We start from the raw sequence: 15,508 nt of genomic DNA on the forward strand, positions 1-15,508 counted from the left end.
AAGGTAATGGCCGAGATGATGATTCTTCTTCGAAGAAAAGGCGTATTAATTATCCCATACTTGGACGATCTCCTAATAAGGGCAAGGTCCAGAGAACAGCTAGAGATGGGATTAGCACTATCTCAAGAGGTGCTAAAGCAGCACGGATGGATTCTGAATATTCCAAAATCCCAATTAATGCCGACAACTCGTCTGCTGTTCCTAGGGATGATTCTGGACACGGTTCAGAAAAAGGTTTTTCTTCCCGAGGAAAAAGCCAAGGAGTTATCCGACCTGGTCAGGAACCTCCTAAAACCAGGAAAGGTGTCTGTACATCAATGCACAAGAGTCCTGGGAAAAATGGTGGCTTCTTACGAAGCAATTCCATTCGGCAGATTCCATGCAAGAATTTTCCAAAGGGATCTGTTGGACAAATGGTCAGGGTCGCATCTTCAGATGCACCTGCGGATAACCCTGTCTCCAAGGACAAGGGTATCTCTTCTGTGGTGGTTGCAGAGGGCTCATCTATTGGAGGGCCGCAGATTCGGCATACAGGATTGGATCCTGGTGACCACGGACGCCAGCCTGAGAGGCTGGGGAGCAGTCACACAAGGAAGAAACTTCCAGGGAGTGTGGTCGAGCCTGGAAAATCTACAATGCTCTAAGCCAGGCGGAACCTCTGCTTCAAGGAGGACCGGTGTTGATCCAGTCGGACAACATCACGGCAGTCGCACATGTAAACAGACAGGGCGGCACAAGAAGCAGGAGTGCAATGGCAGAAGCTGCCAGGATCCTTCGCTGGGCGGAGAATCACGTGATAGCACTGTCAGCAGTGTTCATCCCGGGCGTGGACAACTGGGAAGCAGACTTCCTCAGCAGACACGATCTTCACCCGGGAGAGTGGGGACTTCATCCAGAAGTTTTCCACATGCTAATAAACCGTTGGGAAAGACCAATGGTGGACATGATGGCGTCTCGCCTCAACAAAAAACTGGACAGGTATTGCGCCAGGTCAAGAGATCCGCAGGCAATAGCTGTGGACGCGCTGGTAACACCTTGGGTGTACCAGTCGGTGTATGTGTTTCCTCCTCTGCCTCTCATACCAAAGGTATTGAGAATCATACGGCAAAGCGGAGTAAGAACGATACTAGTGGCTCCGGATTGGCCAAGAAGGTCTTGGTACCCGGAACTTCAAGAGATGGTCACGGACGATCCGTGGCCTCTACCTCTGAGAAGGGACCTGCTTCAACAGGGTCCCTGCCTCTTTCAAGACTTACCGCGGCTGCGTTTGACGGCATGGCGGTTGAACGCCAGATCCTAAAAGGAAAAGGCATTCCAGAAGAAGTCATTCCTACCTTGATTAAGGCAAGAAAGGAAGTCACCGCGAAGCATTATCACCGCATTTGGCGGAAATATGTTGCGTGGTGCGAGGATCGGAGTGCTCCGACGGAGGAATTTCAACTGGGTCGTTTCCTACATTTCCTGCAATCAGGATTGTCTATGGGTCTCAAATTGGGATCTATTAAGGTTCAAATTTCGGCCCTGTCAATATTCTTCCAAAAAGAATTGGCCTCAGTCCCTGAGGTCCAGACTTTTGTCAAAGGAGTACTGCATATACAGCCTCCTGTGGTGCCTCCGGTGGCACCGTGGGATCTAAATGTAGTTTTAGATTTCCTCAAATCCCATTGGTTTGAACCACTAAAAAATGTGGATTTGAAATATCTCACATGGAAAGTGACTATGTTACTGGCCCTGGCTTCCGCCAGGAGAGTATCTGAACTGGCGGCTTTATCTTATAAAAGCCCTTATTTAATTTTCCATTCGGATAGGGCAGAGCTGCGGACGCGTCCGCATTTTCTCCCTAAGGTGGTATCAGCGTTTCACCTGAACCAGCCTATTGTAGTGCCTGCGGCTACAAGCGACTTGGAGGACTCCAAGTTGTTGGACGTTGTCAGAGCTTTAAAAATATACATTTCAAGGACGGCTGGAGTCAGAAAATCTGACTCGCTGTTTATACTGTATGCACCCAACAAGTTGGGTGCGCCTGCTTCTAAGCAGTCGATTGCTCGTTGGATTTGTAACACAATTCAACTTGCACATTCTGTGGCAGGCCTGCCACAGCCTAAATCTGTTAAGGCCCATTCCACAAGGAAGGTGGGCTCATCTTGGGCGGCTGCCCGAGGGGTCTCGGCATTACAACTCTGCCGAGCAGCTACGTGGTCAGGGGAGAACACGTTTGTAAAATTCTACAAATTTGATACCCTGGCAAAAGAGGACCTGGAGTTCTCTCATTCGGTGCTGCAGAGTCATCCGCACTCTCCCGCCCGTTTGGGAGCTTTGGTATAATCCCCATGGTCCTTTCAGGAACCCCAGCATCCACTAGGACGATAGAGAAAATAAGAATTTACTTACCGATAATTCTATTTCTCGGAGTCCGTAGTGGATGCTGGGCGCCCATCCCAAGTGCGGATTATCTGCAATACTTGTACATAGTTATTGTTAACTAATTCGGGTTATTGTTTAGGGAGCCATCTTTCAGAGGCTCCTCTGTTATCATACTGTTAACTGGGTTTAGATCACAAGTTGTACGGTGTGATTGGTGTGGCTGGTATGAGTCTTACCCGGGATTCAAAATCCTCCCTTATTGTGTACGCTCGTCCGGGCACAGTACCTAACTGGAGTCTGGAGGAGGGTCATAGGGGGAGGAGCCAGTGCACACCACCTGATCTGGAAAAGCTTTACTTTTTGTGCCCTGTCTCCTGCGGAGCCGCTATTCCCCATGGTCCTTTCAGGAACCCCAGCATCCACTACGGACTCCGAGAAATAGAATTATCGGTAAGTAAATTCTTATTTTATACACTAATCTGTATTCAGAGGGCGCATGTAGGCTTAAATTAAGTCTAAATTGCTCAGAACCGCAGTATTTAAAAAAACGTATATAATACAGATAAAAACAATAAATGCGGAGGTATTGATACGTAGAACGGACTAAAGTAATTGATGAAAGCAGAATCGGAGTGAAATGTCCATCCAAGAAAATGTCCATCCAAGAGTTATTTGGCGCAGTAGGCGGCTCAGACTCGGCGCTAGGCTACCACCTCTGTAACTCACTGTTTGGATGTATGAGACAGTCATATGAATGGTAATTGTCCGGGGGTCTGTAGCAGCAATCCCGTGTAGCGGGAGAAGAGGGAGGGCGCGACTGGGTGTACTGCCGGGGAGCGCCGTGCTTTTGGTCTTAGTGCAACCGCAGGGAAAAAAGGTGCATAGTTCCCATTCTGCAGTTTCGCTCCGGTTCTGATTGCGGCATGAACCAGGGGGGAGACGGTGCCTCACAGTTGCCGTTGGAGTGTCGTTCGTCTGGTATCCCGGTGGGCTTTACGCGTTTCTCTGCCGTCTATACAGGGCGGTTTCCTCAGAAGCAGTATAACGTTTCATGCCGCAATCAGAACCGGAGCCCAGTATCCCCTAGGACGTTAGAGAAAGGAATTACTGGTAGATATTAAATTCCTATTTTTTCTTCTCCCTAATCAGGGGGCTGGCGTGATCGTGAAAAGGCCCGTGAGGACAGCTGGGGCCCACCCCGGGAAACACCGACTTCTGAAGATCGCGAGCCTGCCTCCGAAGAGAAACGGCCAGTCAAGTGAGTCTGCGTGCCGCGGGCTCTGTATTGGAGACTGCAGTCCCTATGTACAGGTTTAATGGATCAATGTTTCCCCAGAGAGGAATCGGCCTGGAGACGTGGGGGAGAGAGGCTGGCACCCAGTGACCAGGACAGAGAAGAAAGTGAAGAGAGAGATGACCGAAAGCGACCCTTGAAGACAGACCAGGCGGAGCGTACGTTCCTTACGTGATTTGATTTTCGTTTTTTTGCAACTCCTTTTGGAAATGTAAAGTATATGATAGAAGCTGTCCAGGCTGACGAGCTCGGAGTACACAGACTCACAGATAATAGCTTCATTTTCTGCCCGTTTGTCTTCAGGGAATTCTCCTATTAGTCAGTTCAGGGACACTTTACTGCCCCCTCCTGGCAGATTGGTAGAGTACAGCACAATTCAATATCATCTAGCTCTGTGTATTACTGTTACTCTATCCTGCTCCATACGGAGTTACTGGTTGTCTTCTATAACGGGTATTCATCATGCGGCCCTCCAGCCGCTGTGGAGCTACACAGCCCAGAATACCCTGCCGCAGTGGATGCATGCTGAATACACGTGCTCTAGAGGTGCTTGCATGGCGGCTTGCAGCCTTAGGTGATTATAACTGGAATAGACACTGCGAGGAGGCTTCTTGGTCCGCATTCTGTCTGTTTAAGTCTGTTTATACTCCTGTGTTCCAGCGAGCCCATGGCGGAAAGCAGATGAGAGTGATGAGCGCAGCACTCCGCGCCGAGCACCACCAGTGGACAAGGAGAAAAGTTCATGGCGCACAGACAAGAAAGAGGAAAAGGAAATGCCACGTCGCGTCAGACTGGAGACAGATGATGATGGGTGGACGACTGTGCGCCGCTAGGTACGCGCAGGGTGTCTGCCATTGCCTGTAAATCTGGGCTTAGCGTCCCGTGCTCCACGTCTGTGTGGAACGTCTACGGCCGTCACGCTCCTGGCCTAATATGTCTAATAAAATGTACTTATTTATCTGTCCCAGATTGTACATTCCATAGGGGTACTGTAGATTGGGGTAGGTGACTGCCCTCTGTCCTTCTGATTACAGGACTAAGCGCTCCCCATTTGCAGAGCATTATGGGCCGTATGTGCGATGTGGAGCTGCGATGATTGCATGGAGCAGAAGAATACGATCATGTGGCTCCTGGATAAACGACTTGGTATCTATTATTTGACATCATTTTACATAAGACGAGAGGGTTCCTAGATATGCTATACATGTATCAGCAAGATGGTCACCCGTCGGCGCGTTCCACCCGCTGCATCAGCTCTTCATCCCCAACCTGAGGAAAATGTAGTTTGCCTGGTTTTAGCTTTTCTTCTCCTTTTCCTGATTTCTCTCCTCGTTGCTGTGTGACCTCGCTGGGTGTATCCGCCTAATACGCACTTTCAGGTTTGGTCAACACGGGATTTACTGCTGCTGCTTATTCCATTAAAAATAAATAAAACCTCGGCAATATTCAGTGTCCGCCTTTCATTGCTCGTGTAAATGTGTCTGATGGGTCACAGGGGTTTAGGGGAGCTGCAGGGCGTCCAACACTCATCCAGGGAACACTGGATATCACAGCATTAATGTGGAGTTATCATTCCTATTCTCCCTAGTCTCACTGGATGATGTTACAAATGGGAGGGGGGGGGGGGCGTGATCTCAGTAACCCTGCACTGGATGATAGAACAGCATGGGGGGGGGGGGGGGGCGTGATCTCAGTAACCCTGCACTGGATGATAGAACAGCGTGGGGGGGTGATCTCAGTAACCCTGCACTGGATGATAGAACAGCGTGGGGGGGGGGTGATTTCAGTAACTCTGCACTGGATGATAGAACAGCATGGGGGTGTGATCTCAGTAACCTTGCACTGGATGATAGAACAGCGTGGAGGTGTGTGGGGGGGGGGGGTGATCTCAGTAACCCTGCACTGGATGATAGAACAGCGTGGGGGGTGATCTCAGTAACCCTGCACTGGATGATAGAACAGCATGGGGGGGGGGCGTGATCTCAGTAACCCTGCACTGGATGATAGAACAGCGTGGGGGGGGGGGGGGTGATCTCAGTAACCCTGCACTGGATGATAGAACAGCGTGGGGGGGGGTGATTTCAGTAACCCTGCACTGGATGATAGAACAGCATGGGGGTGTGATCTCAGTAACCTTGCACTGGATGATAGAACAGCGTGGAGGTGTGTGGGGGGGGTGATCTCAGTAGCCCTGCACTGGATGATAGAACAGCGTGGGGGTTGATCTCAGTAACCTTGCACTGGATGATAGAACAGCGTGGAGGTGTGTGTGTGTGTGGGGGGGTGATCTCAGTAGCCCTGCACTGGATGATAGAACAGCGTGGGGGGTGATCTCAGTAACCTTGCACTGGATGATAGAACAGCGTGGAGGTGTGTGGGGGGGTGATCTCAGTAGCCCTGCACTGGATGATAGAACAGCGTGGGGGGTGATCTCGGTAACCCTGCACTGGATGATAGAACATCGTGGGGGGGCGTGATCTCAGTAACCCTGCACTGGATGATAGAACAGCGTGGAGGGTGGGGTGTGATCTCAGTAACCTTGCACTGGATGATAGAACAGCGTGGACGTGTGTGGGGGGGGTGATCTCAGTAACCCTGCACTGGATGATAGAACAGCATGGGGGTGTGATCTCAGTAACCTTGCACTGGATGATAGGACAGCATGGGGGGCGTAATCTCAGTAACCCGGCACTGGATGATAGAACAGCATTGGGGGCGTGATCTCGGTAACCCTGCACTGGATGATAGGACAGCATGGGGGGCGTAATCTCAGTAACCCGGCACTGGATGATAGAACAGCATGGAGGGCGTGATCTCAGTAACCCTGCACTGGATGATAGAACAGCATGGAGGGCGTGATCTCAGTAACCCTGCACTGGATGATAGAACAGCATTGGGGGGCGTGATCTCAGTAACCCGGCACTGGATGATAGAACAGAGTGGGGAGTGTGATCTCAGTAACCCGGCACTGGATGATAGAACAGTATGGGGGTGGGAGACATGATTTCAGTAACGCTGCACTGGATGATAGAACAGCATGGGGGTGGGGGTAGTGATCTCAGTAACCTGGCACAGGATGATAGAACAACGTGGGAGTGGGGGCAGTGATTTCAGTAACACTGTACTGGATGATAAAACAGCGTGGGAGTGGGGAGTGTGATCTCAGTAACCCGGCACTGGATGATAGAACAGGGGGGGGTGATCCCAGTAACCCTGCACTGGATGATAGAACAGCATGGGGGGTGATCTCGGTAACCTTGTACTGGATGATAGATCAGCGTGGGGGTAGTGATCTCAGTAACCCGGCACTGGATGATAAAACAGCATGGGGGTGGGACAGTGATCTCTGCAACCTGGCACTGGATGATAGAACAGCGTGGAGGGGGGGGGGTGTGATCCCAGTAACCCTGCACTGGATGATAGAACAGCATGGGGGGGGGTGATCTCAGTAACTTTGCACTGGATGATGGAACAGCATGGGGGTGGGAGACATGATTTCAGTAACGCTGTACTGGATGATAGTACAGCGTGGGAGTGGGGGCAGTGATCTCAGTAACCCAGCGCTGGATGATAGAACAGCATGGGGGTGGGGGCAGTGATCTCAGTAACCTGGCACTGGATGATGGAACAACGTGGGAGTGGGGGCAGTGATTTCAGTAACCCGGCGCTGGATGATAGAACAGCATGGGGGTGGGGGCAGTGATCTCAGTAACCTGGCACTGGATGATAGAACAGCGTGGGAGTGGGGAGTGTGATCTCAGTAACCCGGCACTGGATGATAGAACAGCGTGGGGGTGGGGGCAGTGATCTCAGTAACCCGGCACTGGATGATAGAACAGAGGGGGGGTGATCCCAGTAACCCTGCACTGGATGATAGAACAGCATGGGGGGGTGATCTCAGTAACCTTGCACTGGGTGATAGAACAGCGTGGGGGGGGGGTGATCTCTGTAACCCTGCACTGGATGATAGAACAGCAGGGGGGGCATGATCTCAGTAACCTTGTACTGGATGGTAGAACAGCATGGGGGTGGGAGACATGATTTCAGTAACGCTGTACTGGATGATAGAACAGCGTGGGAGTGGGGGCAGTGATCTCAGTAACCCGGCGCTGGATGATAGAACAGCATGGGGGTGGGGGCAGTGATCTCAGTAACCTGGCACTGGATGATAGAACAACGTGGGAGTGGGGGCAGTGATCTCAGTAACCCTGCACTGGATGATAGAACAGCGTGGAGGTGGGGGGTGATCTCAGAAACCTTGCACTGGATGATAGAACAGTGTGGAGGTGGGGGGGGGGGGTGATCTCAGTAACCCTGCACAGGATGATAGAACAGCGTAGAGGTGTGTGGGGGGGGGGGGTGATCTCAGTAACCCTGCACTGGATGATAGAACAGCATGGGGGGGGGTGATCTCAGTAATCCTGCACTGGATGATAGAACAGCTCGTGGGAGGGGGGGGTGATTTCAGTAACCCTGCACTGGATGATAGAACAGCATGGGGGGCGTGTTCTCAGTAACCCGGCACTGGACGATAGAACAGCGTGGGAGTGGGGAGTGTGAGCTCAGTAACGCTGCACTGGATTATAGAACAGCGTGGGGGTAGTGATCTCAGTAACCCGGCACTGGATGATAGAACAGCATGGGGTGGGGGCAGTGATCTCTGCAACCTGACACTGGATGATAGAACAGCGTGGAGGGGGGGGGGTGATACCAGTAACCCTGCACTGGATGATAGAACAGCAGGGGGGGCGTGATCTCAGTAACCTTGCACTGGATGATAGAACAGCGTGGGGGGCAGTGATCTCAGTAACCCGGCACTGGATGATAGAACAGCATGGGGGGGTGATCTCAGTAACCTTGCACTGGGCGATAGAACAGCGTGGGGGTGGGGTGATCTCGGTAACCCTGCACTGGATGATAGAACAGCAGGGGGGGCGTGATCTCAGTAACCTTGTACTGGATGATAGAACAGCATGGGGGTGGGGGCAGTGATCTCAGTAACCCTGCACTGGATGATAGAACAGCGTGGCGGTGGGGGGTGACCTCAGTAACCTTGCACTGGATGATAGAACAGCGTGGAGGTGGGGGGGGGGGTGATCTCAGTAACCCTGCACAGGATGATAGAACAGCGTAGAGGTGTGTGTGGGGGGGGGTGATCTCAGTAACCCTGCACTGAATGATAGAACAGCATGGGGGGGGGTGATCTCAGTAACTTTGCACTGGATGATAGAACAGCATGGGGGTGGGAGACATGATTTCAGTAACGCTGTACTGGATGATAGTACAGCGTGGGAGTGGGGGCAGTGATCTCAGTAACCCAGCGCTGGATGATAGAACAGCATGGGGGTGGGGGCAGTGATCTCAGTAACCTGGCACTGGATGATGGAACAACGTGGGAGTGGGGGCAGTGATTTCAGTAACCCGGCGCTGGATGATAGAACAGCATGGGGGTGGGGGCAGTGATCTCAGTAACCTGGCACTGGATGATAGAACAGCGTGGGAGTGGGGAGTGTGATCTCAGTAACCCTGCACAGGATGATAGAACAGCGTAGAGGTGTGTGTGGGGGGGGGGTGATCTCAGTAACCCTGCACTGGATGATAGAACAGCATGGGGGGGTGATCTCAGTAATCCTGCACTGGATGATAGAACAGCACGTGGGGGTGATTTCAGTAACCCTGCACTGGATGATAGAACAGTGGGGGGGGAGGGGGGGGCGTGATCTCAGTAACCCTGCACTGGATGATAGAACAGCATGGGGGGCGTGTTCTCAGTAACCCGGCACTGGATGATAGAACAGCGTGGGAGTGTGGAGTGTGAGCTCAGTAACGCTGCACTGGATGATAGAACAGCGTGGGGGTAGTGATCTCAGTAACCCGGCACTGGATGATAGAACAGCATGGGGGTGGTGGGTGTGATCTCAATAACCCGACACTGGATGATAGAACAGCATGGGGTGGGGGCAGTGATCTCTGCAACCTGACACAGGATGATAGAACAGCGTGGAGGGGGTGATACCAGTAACCCTGCACTGGATGATAGAACAGCAGGGGGGGCGTGATCTCAGTAACCTTGCACTGGATGATAGAACAGCGTGGAGGTGGGGGGGGGTGATCTCGGTAACCCTGCACTGGATGATAGAACAGCGTGGGGGGCAGTGATCTCAGTAACCCTGCACTGGATGATAGAACAGCATGGGGGGCGTGTTCTCAGTAACCCGGCACTGGATGATAGAACAGCGTGGGAGTGGGGAGTGTGAGCTCAGTAACGCTGCACTGGATGATAGAACAGCGTGGGGGTAGTGATCTCAGTAACCCGGCACTGGATGATAGAACAGCATGGGGGTGGTGGGTGATCTCAATAACCCGACACTGGATGATAGAACAGCATGGGGTGGGGGCAGTGATCTCTGCAACCTGACACTGGATGATAGAACAGCGTGGAGGGGGTGATACCAGTAACCCTGCACTGGATGATAGAACAGCAGGGGGGGCGTGATCTCAGTAACCTTGCACTGGATGATAGAACAGCGTGGAGGTGGGGGGGGTGATCTCTGTAACCCTGCACTGGATGATAGAACAGCGTGGGGGGCAGTGATCTCAGTAACCCGGCACTGGATGATAGAACAGCATGGGGGGGTGATCTCAGTAACCTTGCACTGGGTGCTAGAACAGCGTGGGGGTGGGGGGTGATCTCGGTAACCCTGCACTGGATGATAGAACAGCAGGGGGGGCGTGATCTCAGTAACCTTGTACTGGATGATAGAACAGCATGGGGGTGGGAGACATGATTTCAGTAACGCTATACTGGATGATAGAACAGTGTGGGAGTGGGGGCAGTGATCTCAGTAACCCGGCGCTGGATGATAGAACAGCATGGGGGTGGGAGCAGTGATCTCAGTAACCTGGCACTGGATGATAGAACAACGTGGGAGTGGGGGCAGTGATCTCAGTAACCCTGCACTGGATGATAGACCAGCGTGGAGGTGGGGGGGGGGGGGTGATCTCGGTAACCCTGCACTGGATGATAGACCAGCGTGGAGGTGGGGTGGGGGCAGTGATCTCAGTAACCCGGCACTGGATTATAGAACAGCATGGGGGGGTGATCTCAGTAACCTTGCACTGGGTGATAGAACAGCGTGGAGGTGGGGGTCTGTGATCTCGGTAACCCTGCACTGGATGATAGAACAGCATGGGGGCGTGATCTCAGTAACCCGGCACTGGATGATAGAACAGCAGGGGGGGCGTGATCTCAGTAACCTTGTACTGGATGATAGAACAGCATGGGGGTGGGAGACATGATTTCAGTAACACTGTACTGGATGATAGAACAGTGTGGAGTGGGGGCAGTGATCTCAGTAACCCGGCGCTGGATGATATAACAACATGGGGGTGGGATTAGTGATCTCAGTAACCTGGCACTGGATGATAGAACGTGGGAGTGGGGGCAGTGATTTCAGTAACCCTGCACTGGATGATAGACCAGCGTGGAGGTGGGGGGTGATCTCAGTAACTCGGCACTGGATGATAGAACAGCATGGGGGTGGGAGACATGATTTCAGTAACGCTGTACTGGATGATAGAACAGCGTGGGGGTGGGGGCAGTGATCTCAGTAACCCGGCACTGGATGATAGAACAGCATGGGGTGGGGGCAGTGATCTCTGTAACCTGGCACTGGATGATAAAACAACGTGGAGAGGGGGGGGAGGGGTGATCCCAGTAACCCTGCACTGGATGATAGAACAGCATGGGGGTGGCGGGTGTGATCTCAGTAACCCGACACTGGATGACAGAACAGCATGGGGGTGGGGGCAGTGATCTCTGCAACCTGGCACTGGATGATAGAACAGCGTGGAGGGGGGGGGGGATCCCAGTAACCCTGCACTGGATGATAGAACAGCATGGGGGGGTGATCTCAGTAACCTTGCACTGGATGATAGAACAGCGTGGGAGTGGGGGCAGTGATCTCAGTAACCCGGCGCTGGATGATAGAACAGCATGGGGTTGGGGGCAGTGATCTCAGTAACCTGGCACTGGATGATAGAACAACGTGGGAGTGGGGGCAGTGATCTCAGTAACCCGGCACTGGATGATAGAACAGCGTGGGGGTGGGGGCAGTGATCTCAGTAACCCGGCACTGGATGATAGAACAGCATGGGGGTGGCGGGGGTGATCTCAGTAACCCGACACTGGATGATAGAACAGCATGGGGTGGGGGCAGTGATCTCTGTAACCTGGCACTGGATGATAGAACAGCATGGAGGGGGGGGTGATCCCAGTAACCCTGCACTGGATGATAGAACAGCATAGGGGGTGATCTCAGTAACCTTGCACTGGATGATAGAACAGCGTGGAGGTGGGGGGGGGGGGGTGATCTCAGTAACCCGACACTGGATGATAGAACAGCATGGGGTGGGGGCAGTGATCTCTGTAACCCGGCACTGGATGATAGAACAGGGGGGGGGGGGGGGGTGATCCCAGTAACCCTGCACTGGATGATAGAACAGCATGGGGGTGGGAGACATGATTTCAGTAACGCTGTACTGGATGATAGAACAGCGTGGGAGTGGGGAGCGTTATCACAGTAACCCGGCACTGGATGATAGAACAGCATGGGGGTGGGGGCAGTGATCTCAGTAACCTGGCACAGGATGATAGAACAGCGTGGGGGTGGGGGCAGTGATCTCAGTAACCTTGCACAGGATGATAGAACAGCATGGGGGTGGGGGCAGTGGTCTCGGTAACCCGGCACTGGATGATGGAACAGAGCAGGAATTGAGATGACGTTATTTGCTCTGTGTACTGTAATGTTATATTAGCACTGCTGCCACCTAAGCTGCATCAGTAATAAGTGGGTGTAATTTCTATTCGGCTATGGCTCTATTGTACGTATCACAGGAGACATGAGAACTCTTGCACATTGCTGGATACTGTGTTCTGGACGTAATGTGCCGTATTCTCCCTCTGCTGAAGATCTATAGATCACTTCTTACACCTCCTTCTCCCCTGTATCTCCTAGCGTGGTGGTCCAGTGTGGCTATCTGCCCAGAGAATGAGAGGGGCTGTCCTTGGGGACGACTGCCATAATAGGACTTTACCCTAAAGCTGATTACACTCAGATTTTTTGGGTTGGTGCCACAATCGGACGATTTTACGGGAAACTGTAGGCACCAATATCTGAGCTACACACCAAAAGATTTTTCTCATACGTCCTAGAGGATGCTGGGGTCCACTTATTGACCATGGGGTATAGACTGTTCCGCAGGAGCCATGGGCACGCTTAAGACTTTTCAATGGGTGTGAACTGGCTCCTCCCTCTGTGCCCCTCCTCCAGACCTCAGTTTTAGAAATGTGCCCAGTGAGACTGGATGCACTCTGAGGAGCTCTACTGAGTTTCTCTGAAAAAGACGTTAGGTTTTTTATTTTCAGGGAGAACTGCTGGCATCAGACTCCCTGCTTCGTGGGAGTGAGGGGGCAGAAGTAGGAACCAACTTCCTGAAGAGTTTCATGGCTCTGCTTCTGGCTGACAGGACACCATAAGCTCCTGAAGGGAACTGAACGCTAGCTATGTCTAGATGCTCACTCCCACAGCCCGCCGTCACCCCCCTCGCAGAGCCAGAAGACAGGTGAGTATGAGAAGAATGATCTTCAATCAAGTAAGTGACGGCGGAGGTGCGGCGCGGCTGGCGGGAGCGCAGCGCGCCATTGCTGCACACACAGAGCACTGCGGGGGGGGGCCCTGGGTAGCAAAATATTACCTTAAACTGGCGCAAAGGGGGCATAAGATGCCGCTGGCACAGCCCTACCCCCGCCAGTATAAATATTAACAGACCTTGCTGAGTGAAAAACATGCCATTTGTGGGGGCGGAGTTTCTTCCTCAGGCAGCCAGCACACTACTCAGCGCCATTTCCTCTCAGCTGCAGAGACAACGCTGGTCCTTTCCTCCACTTCTGGCAACAAGTACAGGGTGCAAATAAGGGGGGCACAAAGCGTTTGGTGGTGCATTACTAGTGTGAATTACTGTGTAAAAGCGCTGTTGTCTGTGGGCATTCTGTGTTCACAGACATTACATACTGGCGCTGGGGTTGTGGACTGGCTGCTCCTATACTGTGTCCCTCTGACAGATTTTGCTGTGGGTCTGTCCCCTTATAAGTCCCAGTGTGTCTGTGAGTGTGTGCTGTACACGTGTGAGGCATGTCTGAGGCAGGGAGTTCCTCCCCGGAGGAAGGTATTTTAGGGACACAGAGTTGTAATGTGGTGGCGCTGCCGGCACACCAAGAGCCTGCATGGGTGAAAGAAATACGTGACAGTATGCATCTTATCAACAGGAGGTTAGATAAGTCTGAATCTCAGGCTGAATGCTGGAGATAATCTGTGGAAGATGTGATTTTTCAGAACTCAGTTCTTCCTTCTGCAGGCGGCCCCTCTGGGTCACATAAGAGACCATTTGTGAATACTGATACCGACACAGACTCTGATTCTTGTGTCGACGATAGTGACTCTAGAGAAATAGATCATAAATTGGCAAAAAATATACAATATATGATTGTGGCTATAAGGGACGTGTTGGAAGTAACAGAATCCTCACCTGTACCTCAGGAGAAGGCTTATTTATGTAAGGAAAAGAAATCCAAAGTCACGTTCCCTCCTTCCCACGAGCTAAATGCTCTCTTTGCAGGGATGTGGGTGAATCCTGAGAAAAAATTTCATATTCTCCCTGCACCTGGCACGGCTTCACTAAAAGAGCCGGCTGACCGTAAGATGGAAACTACATTGAAATCCATTTATGTTGCCAATGGTACACTGCTCAGACCCACTATTGCCTGCGCGTGGGTAAGTCGCGCTATTGAAAAATGGTCAGACAGCGTGTCATCAGAAATTGACACGGTTGATAAAGATGAGATACTCCTTAAGTTAGGGTATATCAAAGACTCTGCCGCCTACATGCTAGAAGCGATGAAAGATATTGGACTCTTGAGTTCACAAGCCGCTACCATGGCGGGATCAGCTAGGCGGGCATTGTGGATTTGCCAGTGGAACGCGGATGCGGATTCCAAAAGAAGCATGGAGGCTCTCCCATATAAAGGTGAGACCTTATTTGGCGATGGTCTGGATGCGTTAGCCTCGGCGCTTACCGCAGGTAAGTCAACGTTTTTGCCCTCTGCACCGGCAAAAAAGACCTATCACACACACATGCAGTCCTTTCGGCCCAATAAATACAAAAGAGCGAGAGGTTCCCCTTTCTTTGCAGGAAGGGGAAGAGGAAGGGGAAAGAAGCCCACAACGGCTCCAGGTTCCTAGGAGCAGAAGTCTACCCCTACTTCTGCCAAATCTTCAGCATGACACTGGAACTCCCTTGCGGGAGGCCGCTCGGGTGGGGGCACGTCTCAAACTGTTTAGCCAAGGTTGGATTCTGTCTGGCCTGGATCCCTGGGTATTGCAAATAGTATCCCAGGGATACAAGCTGGAGTTCAAAGACGTTCCCCCATGCCGATTTTTCAAATCAACCTTGCCAGCTTCTCTTCCAGAAAGAGAAGCAGTAACAGCGGCAATCCAAAAATTGTCAGGACCAGGTCGTAGTCCTGGTGCCTTTGCCGCAACAAGGGGAGGGGTGTTATTCAAGCCTCTTTGTAGTTCCGAAGCCAGATGGCTCGGTCAGACCGATCCTGAACCAAAAAAAATTTGAATCTCTTCTTGAAACGGTTCAAGTTCAAAATGGAATCACTCCGGGCAGTGATTTCCAGTCTGGAGGAGGGGGATTACATGGTGTCGGTAGACATTAAGGATGCTTACCTGCATGTTCCCATTTATCCTCATCAGGCCTATCTGAGATTTGCGGTTCACGATTGCC

General features: G+C 52.1%; 1 protein-coding gene across 1 annotated transcript in view; it reads left to right on the top strand.

The window, feature by feature from the left end:
• EIF3A (eukaryotic translation initiation factor 3 subunit A) overlaps positions 1 to 5,103 on the top strand; it is a 56,250-nt gene extending 51,147 nt beyond the window's left edge. Inside the window, 4 exon segments of the mRNA XM_063962705.1 lie at positions 3,514 to 3,622; positions 3,701 to 3,816; positions 4,319 to 4,491; positions 4,693 to 5,103. Coding sequence (XP_063818775.1) covers positions 3,514 to 3,622; positions 3,701 to 3,816; positions 4,319 to 4,491 — 398 coding nt within the window. The 3' untranslated portion in view covers positions 4,693 to 5,103.
• The last annotated feature ends 10,405 nt before the right edge of the window (positions 5,104 to 15,508 follow it).

Source organism: Pseudophryne corroboree, chromosome 3 (assembly GCF_028390025.1).
Source record: "Pseudophryne corroboree isolate aPseCor3 chromosome 3, aPseCor3.hap2, whole genome shotgun sequence".
In the NCBI taxonomy this organism is placed as follows: domain Eukaryota; kingdom Metazoa; phylum Chordata; class Amphibia; order Anura; family Myobatrachidae; genus Pseudophryne; species Pseudophryne corroboree.